Here is a 26,253-nt window from a genome sequence, read left to right as displayed (position 1 = left end):
AGGAATGCGCACAAGAATGAATGCAGGTTTGCTTGTAACGCATCCAGTGTCATCTGATTTTAAGTAAAAACGTAATGTGTTTACATACTTTAGAGAAGCAGTATCAGATTTTATGAAAAATGTATAAAGTGGGTTTCTCAAGTTGTGATGCCTTGGTAGACAGACAAGCAGGCAGAGTGAATGTAACAGGTGCATTTTGCAGATTTTTTCAGGATCGCCAAAAATTGAGTTCCCCTGAGATATTTTTATGTATTTGTATGCGTGTCTGTGTCTAATGTGCTAGCACACAGTAAGTGTTCCTTCAATTCATATGAAACATATACTGTCAGGTGTTTCCATTTATCTCAAACTAACATTTTAATCCATCTTTTAGAATTCTTAACTGATGCAACTAACCCTTTGGAAGGCACAGTGCAAGTATTTTGCTGCTGTTGCTTCTCTCATAGTGAAGATTCTCAAAACAGCAGTGAGTAAGAAGACAGCTGTGACACCGTGTAGTCTGGTAGATAGGCACCAGTGTTAGTGTTCCATACTTTCCTTCCATTCATACTTCTGCTGAAAGAAATGACCATTTGAGGGCAATTGCTGTTTACCGTGCCCTTGTTACATCGCTCAATCTCATATTTGTTCACCCAGATCCCCAGTTTTTATTCATTCAACTGTACTGCCTTCTGTTTCTTCATTTTTTCCGCCCTTCTCTGCCCTCCCCCCCAATCCCATTTAGTTCTTAACTTTTCTCCATTTAACCTCTTCCCTAACTCTTTGCCAGAGCCATTATTTCACACATTCAATCTGTCCTTGGAGAACAGTCCTGTAAAGGGCCAATATTCCTTGCATGCTTCCCTTTGCTGCTCTTGGGCCAATATTCTTGCACTGTTCTCCTTGCTCATTGGTTAGCCCAGATCTCTTAATTTGTCCTCCACCCTCTCCCTTGCAGTTCTTTCATGCTGGATGTACTTCTTCACAAGAGATTCCCCTGAAACACTGATGGTGCCTTTCTACCAGACTCGTGGCATCACATTTCAGAAGACAATATGAGTTCCTGTTTTCCATCAGAAGATTCCTCTGTAAGCACAATATGGTATTTGTCAGCAAGAAAATTCAGTTCACCATTATTCCACCAGAAATTCACAAACTGACAGCCAAGAATTGAGGTTTTTGTATAATTCTATAATTATGTTAGGGTAAAAAGATTGGTGTCTTCTGCATTGTGATGCCACATAGTGTGATAGGTCGTTGCCTTCATTTCAAAGTCACCTGCTGGCTGCCTTGATCTTCATTTCTAGATAGAGGTACAAGGTTCCTTTAAAAGGTTTTATAGTGCTGTACCAAACTATCATATCCAGAAGAAAGAAAATCCAATCTAACAACCGTGAGATATGATTTATTTGCCTTTCAGAGGATTAATATGAGGGGTAGTCAAATGAAAATGGGTCAGAAGCCAAAACATATTAAAGAACATCTTTACCCAGCCACACATGTCTTCATCTGATGCATGCCGATGTCCATAAATGTCTCTCTTCAGGTCTCCAAAAATGTGGAAATCACGTGGGGAGAGATCTGAGCTGTAGGGGGGATGTTGAAGCACTTCCCAACCAAATCTCTGTAGCGTATTCCTCACAGAGTTGGCAGTGTGGGGGTGCGCATTATCATGAGGAAGGATAATGCCATTCGATAGCATTCCAGGGCATTTTGACTTTATGGCACGTCTCAGTTTCTTCAAATTGGTGGCACCAAGTTTCATCCCCAGTGGCAATATGGGACAAAAAAGCATACTCTTCCTCGTGGTATCTTTGCAAGGGACCCAGTGATGCCATTATTCTTTGCGTCTTCTGTTCCTCCGTGAGTTGATGTGGAACCCACTGCACACAGATTTTGTGGTACAGCAGGTGTTTTGTCACAATGGCGTATATGGAACCGTGACTTATTCCCATCAAAAGACTAATTTCTTCCACAGTGATCTGTCGGTTTGCCCAGATATGACCATCCAACAACAATAACATCAGGAGTGATGACACGATGAGCCTGTCCTGGGCGAGCATTATCTTGCAGGGACACATGTCCCTCTCGGAATCTCTTATGCCATGCTGGCACACGCGAACGTGATATGCTGTGGTCGTCATAAACAACAGACCAGCGACAATGAATTTCTCGTCCTACTCCTTCAGCAGTCAAAAAGCGCACTACACTTTGTTGTTGTTCTTTACCCGCCTCCATTACTGATGTTCGACAACACGTAGCGCTAACCTTACTTCGAGCACAATAAACAAATGACTAGTGTGCAAGGGCACATTGTCACTGTGCTTTCCCGAGTTCCCACCAGATGTTTGTACTGTAAGCAAATTCCAGTGTTACCAACTTGTGTGCCGTGTGAGTTATGCGTGGTGACCCGTTTTCATTTGACTGCCCCTTATATGTAGAAGAATGCTTGTGAATGCCTTGTGGTGTCCAGAAGGGAACGTTAATGATGGTTGAATGGGTGAACTGTTTGATGCACGCCAGTACTTAAAAAGTGCTTTGCTTCACGCTTCATGTTAAAGAAAATGTTGAGCATGGTGCCCCTGTTCCCACCCACCAGGTGACGGCCTGTTGTCCCCCTCTCCTGGGGCCCAGCGCCGCAGAGTGGAACCCCTGCGCCTTACAACAGAAGAGAGTCCCCTCATCCAGCCCTCGGAGGTGGTGGTTTCTCAGCGGCCCGTGCTCACTGCAGAGCCTGTCCTCACACCAATAGGTAACACATCTGTGACTGTACTGACTCAAATATCAGATGTATGCTCTTTCCAAAATTTGGGTGTCTTCACTGCAAGGTACAGGTAAAGGTTAAAGTTGTCCATTTGCTTAACTAATTAAGCACTATGCCATGAAGACGTATGGGGGAGTGGATGTATAGATCCACATGTTCTTGACCTCTGCATTAGTTCAAGGAGAGTGGTTGCCTTCATGCCCTAGCTGCTTTACCCCTGGGGAAAGCACCACGGGTGCCAATTGGATATGAGGTTGGGTGGACCCCAGAGCCAGTCTGGACAACATGCAGAGGGAAAAAAATCTTTCTTGTACCGGAACTAAAACTCTGATCCCTCAGCCATGCAGCCCATAGCCAGTCACTATACTGACTGTGCTATCCTGCCCCCTGTTTTTACTATAAAGATGCTTTTTGAAGAAGCAGCAGCAACAACTACAGTAGTGATGAAGATGACGATGATGAAGGAGAAGTTAATGACACTGGAGGTAGCTTAGGTTATGTAGTAGCACCAGATTATTGGATTGTGGGTGAATGATGAATTTGAAAGGATTTGGAACTAAGTGAATGTGGCATAGTCAGAGTACTCGCACTGTCCTGACATTTGCCAGGAGAGAATGTTGTTTATGGCCTTTATTCACTTGCCATTTTATGTGATAGGCTGCAAGACACAAAAGTAAAATAGGCTATACTTTGTAAACCTGATTGAAATGGATCCACATTCAGTTAGACAGCAATTTAATTTATGCCACATGTTGATGACTGAAGCATTGGTTTGAAGTAAATTATTTTGTGTTGTGTATTAGTGGGATGTCATGGTGTGGATTGGATTGATTTGGCTCAGGACAGGGACTGTTGGCAGGCTCTTAAAAATATGTTAATGAACATTTGGGTTCCATAAAAGAAGGGACATCCATCGGGTAGCTGAGGTAGGAGAATGTTGCATGACTTCCAGAGTCATTAGATAGTAAAATATGGTCATGCGCCATGCAGGAGTCAGAACCAAGAATGACTGCTGGCGAGGAGCAGCAGCAGTTTACCTGACCAACCAACTAGCTGAGCAATTGGCAGCTTCTCAAGAAGTACTTATCCCCATGTAGTTGGTTGGTTGTACCGTATATTGTGTTCACACTTATTCAATACCTAGTTAAAATAGGGAAGATCGTCAAATTACAGGCATATGAACAGAGCCTGTCATACCGTGACGTTCCTCATGAATTAGTGAACCTGCTCTTGTCTAGACTTTATTTCAGCGTGAAATCTGAGGTTTGTGCTGCACTGGGTGAATGTTAAGATTGCAGGCTTTGAGGAAGTGATGCCTTGTAGGTTAGCAGATAGCTGCTAGTGTGTCAGAAGAACCTGCTGCCCCTATGTTGAAGGTAGGCATCTGGCTACGAGGCTAAATGTCATATACAAGAGGACCTGACCCAGATTGTAGTACTCACCACTGTGAGAACCTCATGAACACAAATTTTGTAGGTAATGTCTTTCAAGTAGGGTACTCTTCTGCCTTAGCTCTTTTGTGTGTTATGACATTTCTGGGGGGCATGCTGTAACATATTTGGTTAAGGCACTCCTATGCTTCAAGCTGGAAGGTTGTGGGTTCAATTCCCAATAAGGTCACCAGATTTTTCAGTTGACCTACTCCTTCTAGCCGCACTGTGACCCTGGGGATGACTCAGCCTCTAATAGAAATGAGTACCAGCAATGTTCCTGGGGTAAAGGACAGTTGGCCCATGCATAAGGCTGTCACCCACACCACCATATGTCATCCAGTTATCTAGAAAATGTGGGAGCCTCAGTGGCCTGTTAAAAGGCATCCTTGAAACTGGGGAAATTGTAAGCACAACTGTGTCGGATCCATATTTTATGTCTTTCTTTTGCTTAAAATCGGTGCACTTGTAATTTGGAAAGAGCATATTTCATGTTCGTGCCAGAGCCCTCATTCACAGAGGCTTATGGCAAGGTGTGAAGCATGTGGGGTGATGATGGTGATTCGGTGATTTGCAAGTGTCAGGCTCATGCTGCCTAACTTGTAACCAGGTTATGAACATGGCTATCGTTTAGGACTTGTCCACTGTCTACGAATTTTTTCTAAACACAGTGTTGTTTCATCCTTCCGTTGTCACTCGTAGGAAAGAAAACCCTCTTGTTCAGTCAAGTCCATTAGAAGAGCTAGTCTCAAAAACTGGATATTGAAGGACTTTGTGAGCAGAGATATGATGTCCTCACAGCCATCAATATGAGCATTGTCATCATCTGGGATTTGACACTGTTTCAGTGTTGATGACTGGATTCCCTTGTTCTGAAGGTACTTTTAACAACTGATGGATTGTAGCATTGCCCATATGGAGATTTAATTTTTGCCAGACTTTCTTAAATTTGTTGGCAGTTTTTCTGTTCATATCTCCCACTAATGATATTCAGTGTTAATAGAAGGTGTACTGTGCTCCCCACTTCCTTCAGTGTCAGTGATCATGCCTGGCCCTTTGCAGTGGTCCCACCTAAGTAAAGAACCTTCATGTCATTACGCATCATGACCTCGGTTTCTGAAATGTGTGTTTGAAAAAACTTAGTGAATGGTGTCCAGAATAGTAGTTATTTTTGTTTTAACTTGCATGGCTTCAGCTTTTGGGAATACACAGCATGGAATGTTTTCCAATGTCATGTTCCGAGTTAATGTCTTTGGGAAAGGGTCCGAGCTCTTATGTATTTGCAAATCTTGCAGGTGGCAGTAAGTCAGAGGTGAGACATATATGACAGCTTCCATCACACCCAGAGAGTCAGTAACCCTGACAGTGGCAATTGTGGTGTTTGCCGAAACAGAGAACCCTGCTGAGATGTACAGGATGTGCTTCTGAAAGCTATAGCCATACATTTAAATCCTTAAGGGCAAGAATTTACTGTAACACAGCACCATCAGGATCACTTTGTAACTTATAACCAGATCATTTCCATTGTGGTTCATTGCCCAACCTTGTGTAGAACTGAGATTTGACATGCCATATGTGTCATGCCTTCTCCACCCACCTTAACATCCCCCACAGTTCTAAGATACCCAGGTGATTTGTTTCAGGTTCATGAAATGTTGTAACCCCTTGTGTGGGCAACTGCTGCTTCTCTTAAGAATGGTCTTCCTGTTCCTGGCCCTTTAGACCTGCAATTTTGATAAATCATTAGCGCTTTCACTGGGAAATCAAAGAACAGAAACAGAGTACTTTGAGCACATCTGTGATGCAGTATTGCAGTTGCCATTAACATCATGGGCTCACGGCATGTAGCTTAATATTCTGTGGGCTCTAAGTTAATCATATTAACTCTTTCTCATGAATGTAGTTGTGACGTGCCTAGTCAAGAAATTCATTGGCCTTTATGGAACCTTTGGTCACACTATACTTAGCCAGCTGAGTCCAGCCCAAGTCTCTTCCATATATCCAGCAGGTTTTCTGGCAGAATTCCCTTTGCATTTCTCATCTGGATGATGCATGTTACATGGCCTGCCCATCTCATCCTTTTCCTCCTCCTCCTCAAATGCTTCCACTTNGCTTCCATCGGTGGAACGTCATTCCTAACCCTTCTCAGTTCAAAATCTTTGGGGTTCACCATCATTCCTTTGTAACACATTCACTGTGATTTGCGTTGCCTGACATATTGAAGTTGCTGATCCTGTTAAGTGATGGACCATTGCCACAGTGTACGTAAATGATGTTTTCTCTCATAGACGTCACTCAGATGCAAGTAAACTTCAAGTATGTCTTGTGGAAGCCCAAGAGTGGAAACGTACGAGTACAGTTACTTTCAGTTGTTTTTGTACATGTTCCGATATGTTTCTGTTTCACGTGTAGTAACTTCCAAATTCTTATTCTGCTAATTTATTAATTTATCCTCCAAGCTCTATCTCGAAGTTCTCTCTGATTTTCCCATAGCCATATAGGCTCTTTATAATGCAACCAAAATGATGGCTCTGACAGAAGATCGGACTGAAATAAATTTGGATTACCTGCTTGTGTGTAATAGTAAAATACCATGGATTCATACTATCATATGATTCAGTGATTCTAGATGGTATTTGGATGGTAATTGGATTTATTGAACTTGCAGATCATAACTACAAGTAATTACAGTGCTGTCACTAATCCATACATTCTGCAATTTGCTACAGCACTCACTCTTCTCATTCTGCTATATCTTTGCCGGTTGTCTCCTGGTAATGGCTTCCAGCTTCAGTGTTCACATCCTTATTGGCCAGCAACTGTCTCACAGTGAACTAAACTCTAGACTTGCCCCACTTATAACACCTTGGCACAGACCGCATAGAAAACACCATTTCGCTGGTGCTGTTTATGGCCATTCCCTAGCAACGGCCGTTGTTTACAGAGTCATTACTTTGCAGTGGGTCTACGTGGTACAGTATCATTACAACACTTTTATGGTACTGCCCCACTCATATGCAGATGGAGAATCTTTGCCTTTTCATCTTCAGTCAGAATTCTTTTTGCCATGAATGGATCATGTACAATCCATAGCAGTAACAGTCATACATGTAATACAATGCTTATTGAACTCAGTAACAAAATCCTTCCAGATGCTAACACTTATCTTGCCTGTACATGCAGAGCAACTTCGTCGCAAAGACGAAGCCATCCGACTGGCCCTGGCTGACAAGCAGCAGCTAGTTGCTGACATTCTGCATGTTCCAAGGGAAGAGTTTGAAAATATCGCGGAGTTAGCGGGAGAGCCCTCAGTAGACAAAGAAGCAACAGAACTAGTGTTGGCAGCCATCAACCAAGGTATCAGTACTGCAAGACGATGTACAAGGGTCGTCCAGAAAGTAAAGACCATTTGGTGATTGAAGAAGTCAATAAAATTAAAACGTTTTATTTTACATCATTACTTAGATCATTTTTCTACATAATCCCCATGAAGATTCAGGCACTTGTCATGTCGTGTGATGAGTTTCTGAATGCCTGTATCGTGAAAATACATTGAACCAGTCTTTAGCCATCTTCTTTGATGGCACACATGGGCATGCCACCTGGAAACTGCTTCAAGTGTGTGAACAAGTGAAAATCACTTGGAGCCGGGTCTGGACTGTAGGGAGGACAGAAAATAACAGTGCAGGCAAAGTCAACAAATAGCGCATGTGTGCTAGTGGTCTTTACTTTCTGGATGATCTACATAGCTATTTCTCATGCTCAGTATGCTGTGCTAAATGTTGATATTATTCACATGAATCCCCACCATTAAAATCCTCATTATTACTTGGTAGGTCCATAATGGAAGTCTTTGTCTATGTGCACTGAATTCCCTGTTCAGTGAGTGATAGAGGGAATGGCTTTTCTTACACCAAATCAGGGTTTGCAATAACAGGGATTATGCAGAATTTCATCAAGAATCTGTTGCATCTCTTTTATATAATTATACTGAAATAATTTATTGACGTAAGTAGTTAAACTGTTCTGCATAAATGTACATAGTCTTATTAAAGGAACACTGGGTGAACCTCAGTTGAGAATCAAAACAACTAGGGTGCTTTGGCATGTGTTTGCTAGGTGCTCAGTTCACCAAAGATTGTGGTTCTGTGATAATGATTTCTGGTTGAGAGAAAACATAAATATTTGTTGTTGCTTTTTTACTAGGAGCATTAAATCAAGATAAGATACACTAAATCTGACTTTTTTAGTAAATCATATTTCACTTAATGCAAGAAAATTTTGTGTCATTTAAACTGCGTTTTTGGTAGGGACCAGGAAAGGTCTTCACTAGGGATAGAATTCCACTGGATGCTGGAACAGTAAATCAGAATTTCACTATAGTTGTGGTCAGTGAAAAGGGAGTCCATCATCGTAGTACACCATTCCCGCTAATTTGAAGCCCTAAACGAAAAATGATCTTTCAGGTCTTTTGGAGTATTCCATTGCTACAGTGTACAGAGCATTAAATCAAGATAAGATACACTAAATCTGACTTTTTTAGTAAATCATATTTCACTTAATGCAAGAAAATTTTGTGTCATTTAAACTGCGTTTTTGGTAGGGACCAGGAAAGGTCTTCACTAGGGATAGAATTCCACTGGATGCTGGAACAGTAAATCAGAATTTCACTATAGTTGTGGTCAGTGAAAAGGGAGTCCATCATCGTAGTACACCATTCCCGCTAATTTGAAGCCCTAAACGAAAAATGATCTTTCAGGTCTTTTGGAGTATTCCATTGCTACAGTGTACAGAGCATTAAATCAAGATAAGATACACTAAATCTGACTTTTTTAGTAAATCATATTTCACTTAATGCAAGAAAATTTTGTGTCATTTAAACTGCGTTTTTGGTAGGGACCAGGAAAGGTCTTCACTAGGGATAGAATTCCACTGGATGCTGGAACAGTAAATCAGAATTTCACTATAGTTGTGGTCAGTGAAAAGGGAGTCCATCATCGTAGTACACCATTCCCGCTAATTTGAAGCCCTAAACGAAAAATGATCTTTCAGGTCTTTTGGAGTATTCCATTGCTACAGTGTACAGAGCATTAAATCAAGATAAGATACACTAAATCTGACTTTTTTAGTAAATCATATTTCACTTAATGCAAGAAAATTTTGTGTCATTTAAACTGCGTTTTTGGTAGGGACCAGGAAAGGTCTTCACTAGGGATAGAATTCCACTGGATGCTGGAACAGTAAATCAGAATTTCACTATAGTTGTGGTCAGTGAAAAGGGAGTCCATCATCGTAGTACACCATTCCCGCTAATTTGAAGCCCTAAACGAAAAATGATCTTTCAGGTCTTTTGGAGTATTCCATTGCTACAGTGTACAGTTTTCTAAACAGCTGTAGCTTTGTGTAAAGTCCTGTGTTTAATGATAATAGCCTCACTCCAGTTGGAGCTATCAGCCTATATTAACAAGTATGTAACCTTCCACTTGACCACATATGGGGCACATGTCTTCACTGGCTCCTAACCAACACCCCCTAGTTTCCACCATGTTGCCCCTCTTCGCTTCTCTCCATTGTACTTTCTTGTCACCACTCCTCTTTATTAAGAGTAAAAGTAAACGAATTGCTCTCATTTCCTCTCTCTCCAGTTCAGAAGAAGGAATGGCAGTTGTCATTTTGTTGTCTTTTGTCGCAGTTTTGCAGAATGGATGAAAATGTGATCATTTGGCAGGACTAGCCTTTACTAATTTTTGGCTTTCACGATGGTTCCTTCGTAATGTTAATTCTGGGCTTGTATTTTCACACTTCGTTCATATGAACAGTGTTGCCAACATTTCAGAGTTATGTACTGCTTCCATCTTTGGGGTCGCACCAAGCAGATTGGGTTACTCATCATGTTTATTATGCAGATGTGTGTTCCATAAGAGTAGTTAGAGGAAGGACAGGACTGGTGCCTGCCTGTCCAGTGTATAACCCCCCCCCCTCCAAATCTCATTTCCTTCCTATGATACACCATTCCTCATAATCCTTCCTTCCTATTCCCTTGACCACTTGATAACATGTCCATGCCACTTAACTCACAGTAGTATAAGTGGTTAAGTGACATCATGCTTGGTCAGCACTTGGATGGGTCACTGTTTGTAAGCACAAGTTTCTGGTCGCTACTGTTGAATTTAGTGACCCAAGATAAATTTTCTGTGTTCGTTGCCCCGTATTTGCCCAGACTGGACACTGGTACCTATCCTCCCCCCTGCCTGGGTCTTTTGTATCACAACACTATATGTATACAGAGCATGGACCCAGCTTACTGTCTTCGATCCTGAAGATGGAGGTGGTATATTCCTCAAAAACAGAGGTAACACTGCTGACATCCACATGGTGCAAAGAGCAAAGAGCAGGATCATCATCTTCATCAGGATGAATGTTATAGTTCAGCAGCACGAAACCCACACTCGGTTCTCTTCCAAATGAGGCAAATGTACATTGTGGTTTTCCATCACAGCGAACCAGCTGACATCAGTTTTGAATGACACACTGAGGGTCACTGAGGAAGATGCAGTAAGCGCCACCTCAGAGGTAGTTCCAGGTAGTTCAGCCCGTGCGGGACAGAAGATAGAACGACTGCCAGGTGTACCCAGCCACAAACTGCAGAGCATTTCAACTGCTCTTAATACGCAGCTTACACAGCTACTGGTAAGTCATCTTAACAGGAATGTGTGCCAATCAGTGTAGTGACAAATTTGATACTTTTCTTTAGGTTGATGATTTTCTGTGGATTGTGATCAGTTAGAAGGTGACATGCCAGTTTCATTACAGTCCATGCACAATACAAGTGTTTTTATGTTACAGAATTTCATCCTTATGTCAATTATTAAACATGATCATAAAAGTCACAATACAGACCACAAATGTAATATTATGGGTAATCGGGATAAATATAGAAATTGTTTTTGACAGGTAATCTTAAGCAATAAAAAGAATCAGCCAGAATTAGGCTAGTTGTGTAAGAAACTCAGGCCGTGCACATGCGCATGTTCAGTAATGTAGCGAACATTGGCTGGACTGTGACATGCTGCATTGATGTTAGTGGATGTCTTGTGGTGTGGTTGCTACTCACATCGTGTTTTACGTTTTGTAGTATGCTACCCTTACTTAATTTGCCATTTGAATAATAGTATTAAGCTGAAATGCAAGTAGTGCCCATATAGCAGTATGGAAGGTTTGCCTGCTCTTTTTTCTTATGTGTAAGAAATTATGCTTTATCACAACTGCTGACCGAAAAGAAATTTTCTTAAGAATATGTGTCCCCTTATAACTTGGGAAGCCACTGGAAGCATAGAGTTCACATTAGAGAATGTTACATTGTGGGCACATTTTCAAGAACTTGAACTTCCACTGTGCTACAGACCAGAAAGTCACAGGTCTGATTCATGAAGAAGTCATTCCTTTTTTTCAATTGACCTAATCCAGGCGCAATATGGCCCGGGGGTTGACTCAACCTCTAACAGAAATGAGTACCAGGAATCTTCCTGGAGGTAACAGAGAGCGAGCCAGAGCATAAGGCGGACAACCTCACTGCCATCTGTGAGCCAGCTGTCTAGAAAATGTGGGAGCCTCGAGACCTTTCAACCATATGGGCCATCACTGCCCGATACAGGGATAGCTTTACCTTACATAGTTCGTGTTTTTAATGTTCTTGAAATAAATTATCTGACATATGCTGTGACATTTATTTATTTTCTTGTTTAGATCATCATAATTATTCGAAACATTGCCAGCCCAAATAGCTGAAACCTTAAACTTGCACTTTAATTAAACTCTAATGTGATGCTCTATAGATGGTGACTGACCCTTCAGGTGAACCTGTTGCTTCCATCGTCTGTCCTGAAGATGGAGACAGCATGTTCCTCCGCATTGTCATTGAACAATTAACAAAACTACACGGCATCACCTCCCAGAAGACACATGCTCGTCATTATATTATGAGTAGTGTCTGAGGGTGTTGAGAACAGGGTGTTGAGGAGAATATTTGGACCGAAGAGAGGTGAAGTGACAGGAGGTTGGAGAAAACTGCATAATGAGGAGATTCATAACTTGTACTCTTCTCAAAGTATAATTAGAATGCTCAAGTCAAGGAGGATGAGGCGAGCAGGGCACATAACACAAATGGGGGAGACGAATGCGTATAGGATATTGGTGGGAAAGGCAGAAGGAAATAGACGACTAGAACGACCAAGACATAGGTGGGTGGATATTAAAATTGGTCTGAGGATGCGGTGGTATGGTTTGGATTAATCTGGCTCATGATACAGACCAGTGGAGGGCTCTTGTGAACACGGTAATGAACCTTTGGGTTCCATAAAATTCTGGGAAATTCTTGAGTAGCTGCAGATTTGGCTTCTCCTCAAGAAGGACTCAGCTCCATAAGTAAGTAAGTATATATAAATATTTGGAGGATGCTCGAGGACTTCCCATTTGAAATTTTGCAGTGTCTCATTTGTCTTGTTGGCAGTATGGGGACGAATGTTGTCATGCAAGAGCAGCACTCCCGGTTCTGACAGCAGCCCAAAGAATTTGATGCTGCTGGTTTTCAGGGGCTTGCAAAGTGATGGGACAGGTGCCTCAGTGTACAGGGAGATTATGTTGAGAAATAAAAGCATTTTTCAAATCAGTACTCTTATTTTTTAAGTTCTATATCAATTTTTAACTTACTTATTGACTTACCTATGTAGAAAGAGATAGCAAATAATAGATTTGTTAAAATGTAATTAAAATACTAATTAATTATTTCAGATATTTATTATTTTACAAGGACTTGAGCTTAAAATGACAGTATTTGTTAAAATACAGGTGTACTCGAATGTACAGAGTTTTATGTTCACCATTTAACTTGAATTTTTTGTATCACTTGGAACGTCACACTCATATAACATACTTTCATTTTCTGTGTATAAGCTTAATCTGTTAGGGGTTTTTATTATAACTTCTTGTGATAATCAATTTTATGGCTTCTGGTAATGTATCCTTTCCATTGCAGAAAATAATAAAGGACCGTGATGAGGAGCGAGAACGATTACGTCGGGAGCTGCAGAGATCACGTGAACAGCTTCATGTGATGCACGAAAGTCACCGTCGCAACCAACTGAACGCTTCACCCAGCCCTTCACATTCACGTCCAAACAGTCTTATCTCTCAAGAAGGACTGTGTGAACCTCATCATGATAGTGAAGATGAATCAGGTTGGTGTCGAGAGTAACATGGGTTGTTAATGCTGTTCTCTAATAGAAGGGTTCTAACTTACCCAGTAGTGACAAAATTGTGATGGCAGCGATTACTACGATTAGAGGCTTCTGGGATTGGGTTGCCCTGCTGCTTACGTCTCAGAGCAGGAAGATGGAGGCAACTGGTTCCCTAGAAATGTTGGTATCTGTCAGGAGTGAGATGCAGCTCAAGGTACTGCATAATTAGATTCCAGTGTTGAAATAGAATCAAGATTGTTTAAGATGAAAGTTCATTATTAACTGTATTCTTATGATTTCCTAGATAATTTCCAAAATTTTGTTCTAATTCCAGTTTTGAGGAATATTAATAAGTTTAGCATTGTTGGGTTTGTGGTCTGTGGCCACCATCCAGTATTCTGACCAGAGCACATTTTGAAACTGGGCCTGTTTCTGCCCCCAGCTCAAAAGATGGGGAGGCATGCTTGCTTTGCTCTGCTTGAAGCAGCTAATCCCACGAAACAGAGAGGTGCCTCTCTCTGTTTCGTGGCATGCGGTAGTGTAGGTGGTTGAGGCACTATGCCACAAGCTGGAAGGTCATGGGTTTGATTCCCAATGAGGTAACCAGATTTTTCAATTGACCTAATCCATCCAGCTGTACTATGTATGGCCTTGGGGTCAACTTAGCCTCTAACAAATGAGTACCTGGAATCTTCCTGCGGGGTAAAGGGTGGCCGGCACTTGAGGCTGACTTCTCTAGAAAATGTGGCAGCCTTGAGGTCTCACAACCCTATGGGCCTCCATGGCCTGTTACAGGAATAGCTTTACCCTTCTCCCATCTTCTTTCATGTGAAGACAGAAAGAGGCCTGTTTTGTTAAACGTGTTCTGTTTGAGATATTGGGTGTTTGTCCAGAAACCCAGTAATGTTCTGTGCAATGAACCATAATCAGAACTCTTTGGAACTGATATCAGTTTGTATCAGCTGAGAAACATTTGCCTGGTATCAGTGCATTCACTGGGTTCTGTAACTGTACTTGAGAGTGAACGGTGCTGTGTTCCGTGCACAAGATCAGTATTCACTGGTTCCCATTGAGCTTAATTTCATTAGGGGTAAATAACGTGCTGTCAGTAAGATCCATTGGTTCCTGATTCAAAGTAGGTAAAGGGAGATACACTAAAATCCCAATTTAATATTCCCTGTCAGATTCCATGAAGGCACTTAAAGTAGGTATGTGCCAGGATAGCTCAGTTGGTATAGTGCCAAAATGACCAGGGGGTCAGAGTTCAAGAGCCAGTAGGAGCAAAATTTTTCTCCCCTCAGCGTCGTCCAGGCCTCCTATCCAGTGGGTATTCAGGGCTCTTTCCTTGGGCGTAAAGGGGCCAGGGCCTGAAGCTTACCTCTCACCTCCATCTAGTGCCGTATCAATAATGGTGGAGCTATTCCTTCACGCCCTCATATGTCTTCGTGACAGTGCTTAAATATTTAAGTACAAGGACAGCTTTTTACTTCAAGAGGGCCTTGAACATTTCCTTCAATATCCTTTCCAGTTCATCGTTCACCTGTTATCCTACTGACACTGTATAGGCCAGAAGCTGTAAACACCATTAAATAGTCAACAGAAATAAATTTCCCTAATTGAGTGAAAACATTGATTTGCTGTTAGTAAAGTCATTTCCCCACATATATATTAAATTGGAATTTCAGTGTATCTGTGAGATGTTTGTGCATGTCTCTTTTTATGCATGTTAAATTTGAATGCCAAAACAGAGTACAGAAGATTGTTTTATTTTGTTTATATTTGACAAGTGTATGTTGAGTGCACAAATGTACCCAAGCATGTGCTTTCCCTCTATACGCTGGGCTCAAATATTCTGTCCAGATTTGCAGTGATGTGGGGAAATAAGAATTGTTTGGGTGTTTGGCCTTGTTATAATAGCTGGAGCTTTCTGTGCTGTTTGGTAAGCTTTACTTCATTATCATTGGAGTCCCTGTTTGCTGTGCGGCTACTGAGTTTTTGTTTTACATTGCATTGAGTATGAGATAGTAGAATTTGGATTATTGACTTAAGAACCACAAAATATTTTAAAATCTCCTTATTAAGAACATGAACAAAAATGTCACTTTGTAAGTCTTTATGTAATTATCGCTTGGGGGGTGTCATTTTTTTTGGAAAGGGGATCTTGTGCTGATGTCATTAGTGAAACTATAGCATCAGATGGTAGGATGATAGATTTGGAAGGAAGAAGTTCCAACATTTTTGTAGACTGGGGAAAAGTTACCTGTTGTTCTGGCTGGGATTTGAACTGAGAACTTTCTGAGAAGAAGTCAGGAGTTACACCACTACACCAGTGTATTCAGTGATAATATACAGTGTCTGAGCAATTATGGCAGTGGCTGTTTAGTGATCCATTGTAAAATAAGTCCAAACATAGTTCTAAACAAGGATAGAGGTAATTTTGAATTCCAGCTGCAAGTCGAAATTGCTTGTAAAGTGTGCTGCGTTCATTCACTCATTCTTGTGTATGGAGTGTCTTTGCATCCCTGAAGACAAGCCTCATGTAGTGTTACCATAGGTCACACAAGAAGTTGTGTATGAATGCCGTACTAGGTTTGAGTTACTGCTTCATCTGTAATAAACATTCGCACAGTTCAGTATACTGTGAATCACTTTCAGACTTGCTGTCATTGGCATATTTAATTCCAGATTGGTTCACTGTGCTAGTTCACATTCAGTTTCTCCAGCACACTCCATACCTGCTAGTTTCTTCATATTTACTAGTGTCTTCAAAATATTGTTTACCCTCTGGTGTCTTCAGCAAATGCTTCACTCTCTAGTTTCATCAACAGATTTCTTCAGCAGATGCTTCACTCGCTAGTTTTTTCAACAGATTTCTCACTTGCTGGTTTCTTCAGCAGATGCTTCCCTCGCTAGTTTTTTCAGCAGATTTCTTCAGCAGGTGCTTCACTCACTAGTTTTTTCAACAGATTTCTTCAGCAGATCCTTCACTCACTAGTTTTTTCAACAGATTTCTCACTTGCTGGTTTCTTCAGCAGATTTCTTCCTACCTGCTAGTGTCTTCAACATGATTCTTACCATCTGGTTTCTTCAATAGATTGCTTGCCCACTAGTTCCTTCAACAGATGATTCATGTGCTAATTTCTTTAGCAGATTTCTTCGCTTGCTAGTTTCCTCAGCACATCTTTACTCACTAGTTTCTTCAACAGATCTCCACTCCCAGAATGGTACCCAGTTCCTGTTTACTCATCCAGTGGTAATTTGCAAATTATTTATTCAAACGAATATATAGTTTTTTCTACATAATCCCTTTGAACATTTTTTTGCAACTATTGTTTCATTGTTACAGCTGATGTGTTTTGATAAGGTAACATACTCTTCATCGATGATGTTGCTCTCTGCTGATCGCTACTCTGCCATGAATCCAAAATTTGAATTAAAACAAACTACCTGCTATGTTGAAATTTCTGGACTTGAAATTTGTGATAAGTCTTCTTTTCTTTACATATGTTCTATACTGTTTAGGTTATAACATATTCAAATTTTTAAAATCATAGCTTACACACAGAATTATTGGGGTTTTGGAATTTTTCCATCGTCCAGAATTACAGGTGATAGAGGACATGACATTTCAGAAACTGGATCTGTTTCTGTCTTCAGGTGAGAAAGGAAACCCACTCAGTTGGTCCAGTGATTGAGATTAGCTCTTTCTAAGGGTCCCAACTGAGTAGGTGTCTTCCTTTCTCACCTGATGACAGAAACAGATCCAGTTTCCGAAACATCGTGTCCTCTATTACCTAGAATTCTGGATGATGGAAGAAGTCAAAAACCCCAGTAATTCTGTGTATGATCCACCATAGTTTACATGTTAGGCCTAGAATTTATGATGCTGCCATTAAAAACATCCAACAGATTTGAACCATTGTGGTTTGACAGGTGTACCATTTTAGTTCAAGATTATCAGTCCTTTTAATATAAGTATAATATGTGCTTAATACATTTATGTAATTCCTTTAAAGTTGTAATCTGGCTTTAGTCCAGCTTTTAAATTTTCCAGTGCAGTCCTACACAGAACTCTGTCCAAATGGATTTTGTAAATTTTGTTGAGAGGATAGAAATGCTATGTGATTGTAATTTTTCTGCATAAATAATTGAATTGGGCCTTAGATGTTAATGATGTTAATGCAGATTGTATTTATATCCCTATTCATTACTGTATTATAAGGAACATAATTCAAAATGATGGAATGATTTGAAAGTCGACATGTCTTCCATTTTCTACTGTGCCATGCTCTTTGGAGCCCAATTGCAATGCTCAGGAAAGCTTTGTTTGTGATGTAGCGTGAATTAGTAGGAGTTCTGTCGACAGGTTTGCACAGGTCAGCTGAAACAGGCCACGAGATTGTAGATGTGTCTGATGTGGGCACAGACAAGCACTTGATGTCCGAACAGCATGACGACACAGGACCAGACGTAAGTTCACTGACCATGGTCCATTCATAACAGAGATGAATTTAATCTGAAAAGTCTGAATTTGTGAGGTAATGGAAAATTCCCATTACCTGGTACAAACACTGTTGTTTGCTGTATTCCTTCGAGGCAAAACATTTCTGCATGTGTGGTTGAAGTTCAGTCTTATGAAGGAATACAGACATGAGCAGCACATTGCACATTAGTCTCACAAATTAAACACACTAGAAAGATTTATGGTTGTTGTAGTGTTGAATGTGAAGACGGCCATAGTTAAGAAGGGAACCATACAGTTTGGTAGAGGAACCTGTTTGTTGCCTCTGAAACTGTGGGACCTGTGTACAAAACTATACTGCATCACATCTGAGAAGAATGAATGAAAATCTGAAATTAAATGTCATTATGGGTGCATGGTTCTGTGAATTTCAAATCCAAGGATTTCTTAGTGAGTCAGGATAGCTCAACTGGTACAGTGACAGATGGTTCGGGTTCAATTCCTGGAAGGGGAAAGATCTTTCTCCACAGTGTCCAGACCTACCCTGGGGCCCAACCAGTCACCTCCATGCAGTGCTGAGTACAAGAATGATGGAGCTATACCTCAACTCCCACTAGCTTTACGTGTACTATTTTGAGGATTTCTTTGCATAAAAGAGATTGTTTTGTTTGTGGAATGTTGTCCTTGCGAGATATATACTGTGATTCTTCAGCATGTCACATAAGTTCAGAAACATAAGCAGTATTGGTGTCCAACACAGCCGTTGCAAAATATGCCCTGTATACTGGCAGTTCACAATGACGCAAACGTTATGCCAGTCCGAGGGAACTGTGAGTTGCCTGTGGTGGGTTCTCACAGCACACAGTGAAGATTCTGTTGCAGCAGGACACCCAGCAGTGTAGCAACTTCACTGTGTAACATGTGGCTCTCCCTCTGCATTTTTCTTATTGTTTTGAGAGCTGCTTTGTGCTCAGTGTTTCTGCTCATGTGTCGCTCTGTTCAGCAGTTGCTGCAGAAGCATGTAAGGTCCTGGTAATTCGTCAGTGCATAGTGAGGCTAGTAAGGTAAGGTTTCCCCTGTATTTATCTAAGCAAGCACTGTGCCATGAAGACATATGGGGGAGTGGAGGTATGGATCCATGTATTCACCTTGGCAGTAGTTGGGGTGAATGGTCAGCTTTCTTGTCTGGACAACACAGAGAAGAGAAAAAGTGAGGCTAGTTAAGAACTGTAATTGTGGTCATGACATAGCTCAGGTGGTTAGTCACTGGCTTCCCACTGTGGTGGCCGGGTTCGAGCCCAAATCAGATCATAAGGGATTTGTGGTGTACAAAGCAGCACTGTGGCAGGTTTACTCTGTGAACTTCAGTTTCCCCTGCCAATCTTTATTCCACCAATTGCTCCACAGTCACCATCATGTACCATCCAGGGCTGGTACAATAGGCCAGTAGTGGCCACAGTACCAAGTGGACTCAGTCTCACCCCACTAAAAATAAAAAAAAAAAGAACTATAATTAATAGCTTTGTTATGTAGTGGTAGTGTAGTTGGTTGAGGCATTATGCTACAAGTCTGAAGGTCACAGGTTCGATTTCCAATGAGGTCATTGAATTTCTCAATTCACACTATGGCCCAGGAGTCAAGTCACCCTGTAACAGAAATGAGTACCAGGAATCTTCCTGGTTGTAAAGGACAGTCGGCCAGCGTCTAAGGCTGACAACCTCACCACCGTCTGTGAGCTGATTGTCTAGAATATATGGGAGCCCTGACTTCTTATAACCCTGTAAGGCCTCCACGGCCTGTTAGAAAGATAACTTAATTTTCTTATATCCTCAGGGTTTCATGTCCCCCCCCCCAATTTATCTTACATATTGAGATTTCCAGCGGCGAATGTGAACATTGCTGTTTTCTCGGTTGTAACATCCGGGAATTCTGATAAACTTTGGTGACATGGGAGTGTGAGTTTCCTTGTTTCCGGTTTCATAATATAAAAGTTTTAGCACCATGTACAGGCATGGAGGTCTAGAGGCATACATTCTTAACCAGAGTGCCACTATCACACTTTATGTGCCAGTGTTGTAGGCTGTCTCTAGTGGTGGTCCCCCACTCCTCACCACCATCTGCCTTGAGGACCGAATAAGACGGCACATGAAGGGGCGTGGCCAGTGTCATGCTGGCCGGTTTACCACAGGCAATAGAAATGTTTATTTCCCCCGCCAGGAATCGATTCCTCGCTGACCATCACTACAATGGCTGAGAATTCCAGATCACCTTTCTTTCGTGTTATATTTGCATCTCTTAGTGTGGGCATTATTTTCAATTTAATGTTATTTGAAGTGGTGGAAAAAGGAATTTAGGAAACATCTGATGTAGGTTGTTGATATTTGCAGTGTGGTATTGAGATCCGTAGCTGAGCAGCAAGCCAAAAATCCTGCCAGCTTTTGGAATTGCACGTTTTGCATATTTGAAAGCTGTTTTTTTGTATGCAGGAGAGCAATAAAGCCAAACCATGTTGCTTTCAGGTGTTTGTTGATGCTTTGTCTGGCGAAGCAGAGGGCCACCTGGAGGCTGAATCTGAGTTATTAACCAAAACAGCTGAGGAATTGGAAGCAGTCACCAGTGATTCATTGGCAGGGGAAACTAAGATTGATGATGATTGAAGAGGTCATATTATGTTACGAACTTGGAAATAGGCATGTTCTGTTGCTTACACATTGTCAAGTACTAGTCGAAAATCATGCAGCATGTAGTAAAAGTATAGAAAATGTTTGATATTTCAGAAATTTCAGCTGTCAAATTCATATGTGATACTCCAGTGAAACAAAATTCCATGTTTAGAAGAATTCTACTTCAAGGATCAAACATTAAATGAAGAATTTCATCCAGTCATCCTAAGATAGTGTGAACAAATTGCATTGATTGGCTGTAAAAAGGAAATTACAAGAACAGTGTGTTCACTTCCAAGTAGAGATAGATTTTTAAAGTTACTTATTTTGTCATAGGAGAAATAAAATTATGAAATTAAGCTGCTGTACCAATTTAGAAGTGGAAATCACTTTTTTTTGTCTATGTTGTAATATGTTTCTGTTAAGCTTTTCTTGTTACTTCCTCCAGTGGCATTTCTGGTTAGAAATGGTTTCGACTTTTTTGACTCTGAGGAGTAAGCTGGTGCAAGAGAATACATTAGGAGTGAATCAGAACGTAGCGCTAAGATGTATGTATTATATGGAGAATGTTTTCCACTTGTCTCTAATGCCTTCAATTAGTGCCTAGTAAGACAACAGAAACACTTATCTTTGGTGTAGTGTTGTATGACCGAATTTCATGTCTGCCATGTACGGCATAAAGTGTGTGTTAGAGATATATTTTGTTGCTAAATTATGCAGCGAACAAGACCCCATATATTGTGCTGTGATGGCTTCCGAAACAAATCGATTATTATCAGTCATCGTTTAGTATCTTATTTTCATTGTGCTATGTCATCACATGTGCTGCAACATGTCATGTAAATGTAGTCACAGTTCCAAGCAGAATATGCTGAACAAGTTTTTTATTTCAAAGGCCGATTTCGATTAAAGATTTTTTTATATTTATTTTTACTAAGTGGTGAATTTGAGGTACACACAAATAGTGTTCAGGTAACCATAGTATTCACGTTTAAAACATGAAACATATTCCTGACCAGTGGTCGATTTTTTTAATCTGGTAGCCAGACCACATTTTGGTCACCTGGGAACAGTGATTCATTGCTGAGGTCTCGCCTTCAATCAATACACAGAATGAATTCTCTCTCTGTAACCTTCTGCAGTTTAAGTGTAAGGTAGTGGCAAAAAATTAAATTGAAAAGGTTAATTTGTATGATCTACTGTACTTCTGATTTTAACATCTGTTGATTCTGTTTGCCATTTCCTTCATTCCCCAAGTAGGCAAGTGAGGTCAGCAGAACTCCATAAGGCAACAGTTGAATATCAACTGGGAAATTAATTGCAAGTCAGACTTCTGCATTTGCCACTGGCCTCCAGGTGACCATATGTTCCTAACATGTTTGTCATTAGAATCAGCCCAGTTGAACATGAGGATATGGTAGAATGTGAAATAAATAAGAAAACAGTGTAATATCCGTCTGTGCCATCGGCCTAGTAAAATGTAATTGTTTTTTTGAATATGGTAATTATTTTCTCAAAGACTTAGGTAAACATATATATGTCTGTTATGCCTTCCACTGGTTTCCCATTCTACAAAGCTTGGTATGTAATTTATTATTGTATGTCATGTTAATTGTTCATATAAACCAGATCGTGGAATGGTGTAAAAAGTATGATAGCATGGGTTCTTTTTGACTTGAATTTTCAGTTTGTTCATAGAATGGAGTAACAGATAATATTTCCAGTCATCAGGTAGAACGGATGCCTTTGCCAGTAATACAGCAATCTGTAAAAAATAAATGACAGAATTATGATAAATATGCTACATGAAATAATTAAAAATGTCATTGGAAATGAGTTTTAATTGCTCGTAGAAATGTCCAGGTATATTGATTCATATATGATTTTCCACTGTCCTCCGTCTTTGGAGCATGTATGAAATGCTGTACTGTCCATAATATTATGTAACATAGTGGAACTGTAAACTTGGTTTGGGCAGCTGGACTTGTGGCCTGCTTGTTCAAGCACCTCCTACTGTTACCATGGCAACAAATAATGATTATGTTAGTAACACATGTAACATCTTAATGCTGATTAGACAAATGCCTCACAAGGCCAAACAAAACTCATAATCAACCAAAATATAAATACAGGAAAGAATAAATGCATTTTTAATTGTACCATACATTCTAGGAATAAAATGTATATAGAACTGAAGTAAGTAAATAAATAAATATAATTGATATGGAATATCTGTATTGCATTGTACTTATTAGCACACCTTTCATCCTCTTTTTGTTTACATTAAATCACTTGCAGAATTTAGCAGTGTCCATTTCTAGCTGCAATTTCCATGGATAACCCTTCCACTGATTTTTTCTCACACATTACAGCCCTCGAGGGACACTCTGAATTCATGGTTTCTTTGAATATGCACCTCATGAATTTGAAGAGTTCAGGGAAGGTGGCTTGATAGAATAAGCATTTTAATAGTATAGAGGTACTTTTTTCAACAGAGGAGAATACAGTAAACCCTTGCTAAACGGGTTACAGGTAATCTGGATCAAAATAATAAAATTAAAAAATTCTGTTCACATTCGAGTTAGTACTTCAAGAGCCACATGGGGTCTAATAGCAAGTGGACTTTCAGACTGTTGAGGGCAGCCAGAGCGAATGAAACCAAGCAAGAAAATATCCAAGATTGACTTCAGCTGGATGAAGGAGGCCCTGGATTTCAGCTTCTGACAGACAGAAATTGCTGCAGTGATTCATCTTCATAGTGTGCAACCTGTTGTGTGTTCCAAACATATATATATATATATGTTGCTGCAGTCATTTTTTATTTGTTTTCATAAGCACTGTCTATATTATTAAATTTGTCACTTGTTTGTTTCTAAGTTTTTTTGTCTCTTAGGGCTATCTTTTGCTTCATTAATCCAGATTGTCATTTAACCCAGATGACCTCTGCCTCCCATTAACCTGAATTAATGATGTGTTACAGTATTAATGTTGACTCAAAACAGTATATTAGTGTCATCTGGTCTGTCATAACTGACTGAGATCAATCTTGAATTTGGTTTTCACGAAAGCAAATACTGTGCTGCGTAGATCAGTTATGTATGGACATGACTTGCACGAGATTGCAACATTTGAGGTTCTCTCAGCACTGCCTCCTAGGATGTGGCACTATGTAGTCTGGTAGGCAGATTCCAAACAACAGTGTCACAACATTGTCAATTTAATCTGACAGTCGTTAATGAATACTGATTTGTAAAAATGAAAAAGTTTAATAGCTCCGTTCAGTGTAACTGGTTAAGATTTTCTTATTTCGATTATTCATGCCCTTACATGTTTCGGTCTTCAGAGGGACACCTTTATATCAATACAGTTAGAAGCCACTATTACAGTAAATGTTCCAAACGTTAAAATGTATACATACAATATAAATAATATGCAAGTGGCTGTAAAATCTGAAGTCTTTACAGCTGCAGCGGCTGTTCAAATACTTTAAAAGAGTGGTTCCCAAACTTTTTCGGTTCACGGCGACCTTAAGTGTATCAGAATTTTTCCACGGCGCCCAAAGTCAGAACATAGAACATAGTTGCAGTGTGCAGTTGGTGCAGTTAGGTTGGTTAAGTTAAAAAAATAAATGAATCACGTATTTCAAATTCACAAACAGTTTATGTAAAAAGTATTAAATAAGTACTCAATCATATCATTGAATAAATAAATCATAATTAGTGAGATGGATGAGCCTGTTGTTCACTGCACATCTTCTCAGATCTTCAGATCAAACTGGACACAGCCACCCTCATTTCCTGTTACACGTTGATTTTCGCACGATACTTGCTTTTCATCACAGCGACCGCCGAAAACCCAGCTTCGCACAAATATGATATCGCAAATGGAATTAAGATTCGCTGAGCTTTACCACTGAGCAGCGGATATTCATCTTTTACTGATATCCAAAAGTCAGTTCCATGCTGCCAAATTTTGTCTTCAGTGTATTGTTTAAAATATTTAAAATATTTATAGTTAGTTTGTTAAGATTCTATTGGAATTCGTAAACCAAACTGGTTCATGTCATCCCTCTTATTTCTTTTGACGGGAGGCCAAATGTGTGCCACCTTGTCGTTCTTGAGAAGAGGGTTCTTTAATGTCCTGTGTGTATAAGGTGTCCCCCCTGATGATGGTCTCTGAAGACCGAAACATGTAAGGGCATGAATAATTGAAATAAGAAAATCTTAACCAGTCACACTTATATATATGTATATATATATATATACATATATAGTGACATGGATGGCGCAAGAGGAAGTAGGGGTCACGTGAACTCTGCGTTTTCACGAGTGACATCACGTACCCCCACTCCTTCCATCATTATGAAACGCTCGGTAAACACCCCTCCCCTGCGGTGACATAACAGCAGAGCAGCTGTGTCAGGCAACCATTGTCATGGTGATGTAACCGCATAGGAGCTGCTGTCATTGCTATGATAACGGCCAGTAAACGCTCTGCCCCCCCTCCCTGCGGTGACATAACAGGGAGCAGTATAAGAGGCTGGCTGAGCAGCGTGCCAGACAGAGTGTGGATCATGAAGTCGCCGAGAGCAATGGAAGTCTAGCAGTTGCCCAGACATGGAAGTGACTACAGCAGGAGAAGTAATCATGATACTGCAGATGGCATTAATTGTGTAAGTGTAAGAGCGAATGTGGAATAAATTCTCTACATCCAAGACAGCATGACGTTATTTGTCGTGAGTCAAACACCCAACACGTGACACTATATACCTATGTATATATATATACAAAGTGGTTCAAATATGACCGGGACTTTTTTTTTTTAAACCAAAATTTCCAAACACTTACTTGCACATGTTAGTCTTCAATGTACTCCCCTCCAGAGCCAACATATTTTTCCCAACGTTCTGGAAGCATCCTGATGCCCTTTTCAAAAAAGTTTTGTGGTTGGCGGCGTATCCACTCCTGAACATTCTGGATGATGGCGTCCACGAACCGCATGCCTTGCAAGTCTGATTTGAGCCTTCGAACAGGTAGAAATCACTTGGTGCCAAATTGGGACTGTACAGCGGATGTGTCAGAAGGTTCCATTTCAATTTCCGGAGGGTTTCCATTGTTGTTTTGGTTGTATGGGGGCGTGCATTGTCATGAAGGAAGGCTACCCGCTTTCCACCTCTTTTCTGCTTGGATTGGATCTTTTCCATCATGTCTGTTGGCAGGAGGTCTGAGTAATAAGCTGCATTGACTGTTCTGGCATCTGTCAGAAAGTCTACATGGATAACCCCCTGCCAGTCCCAGAAGAACCTTGCCATCACTTTTCCTGCCGCACGGCTACTCCGCGCTGTCTTGGGTTTGAGAAGTCTGGTATGCCACCACTTGCGTGTTGATTGCTGGGACTCAGGAATGAAGTAGTGCACCCATGTTTCATTGGTGGTCACTATAGACTTCAAAAATGCATCACCTTCGTCTTCAAACTGCTGTAGGAGACGACTGGCAACTTGCATGCAGACCATTTTGTTCACGTCCGTCAAAGTGTGTGGTACCCACCATGCATTCACCTTGCGATAGTGCAGGTGGTATTTCATGATGTCTTCTACACTACCAACACTGATGGACAGCATTGCTCCAAGTTCCTTGATAGTGATGCGCCTATTCTCACGAATAAGTGCATCTGCACGATCAATGTTTGGCTTGGTGACGGATGTTCGCGGCCGACAATC

The 26,253-nt window shown here is 40.7% G+C and overlaps 1 protein-coding gene across 7 annotated transcripts in view; it reads left to right on the top strand.

Moving 5' to 3' along the window:
* The window catches only part of LOC111868402 (rho guanine nucleotide exchange factor 12), a 443,237-nt gene extending 420,472 nt beyond the window's left edge, over positions 1 to 22,765 (top strand). For 5 of the 7 annotated variants that reach the window (XM_023859003.2, XM_023859000.2, XM_023858999.2 and 2 more), the window contains 6 exons: positions 2,579 to 2,731; positions 7,357 to 7,530; positions 10,673 to 10,863; positions 13,208 to 13,409; positions 17,776 to 17,879; positions 20,391 to 22,765. In XM_023859003.2, coding sequence (XP_023714771.1) covers positions 2,579 to 2,731; positions 7,357 to 7,530; positions 10,673 to 10,863; positions 13,208 to 13,409; positions 17,776 to 17,879; positions 20,391 to 20,528 — 962 coding nt within the window. In that variant the 3' untranslated portion in view covers positions 20,529 to 22,765. The remainder of the gene's footprint in view (positions 1 to 2,578; positions 2,732 to 7,356; positions 7,531 to 10,672; positions 10,864 to 13,207; positions 13,410 to 17,775; positions 17,880 to 20,390) is intronic. The other 2 variants (XM_023859001.2, XM_023859002.2) reach the window with 2 other exon arrangements.
* The last annotated feature ends 3,488 nt before the right edge of the window (positions 22,766 to 26,253 follow it).

Source organism: Cryptotermes secundus, unplaced genomic scaffold (genome assembly GCF_002891405.2).
Source record: "Cryptotermes secundus unplaced genomic scaffold, Csec_1.0 scaffold58, whole genome shotgun sequence".
Lineage (NCBI taxonomy): Eukaryota > Metazoa > Arthropoda > Insecta > Blattodea > Kalotermitidae > Cryptotermes > Cryptotermes secundus.
The sequence above is the reverse complement of the archived record's forward strand: the minus strand, read 5'-3'. Positions and strand labels throughout refer to the sequence as shown.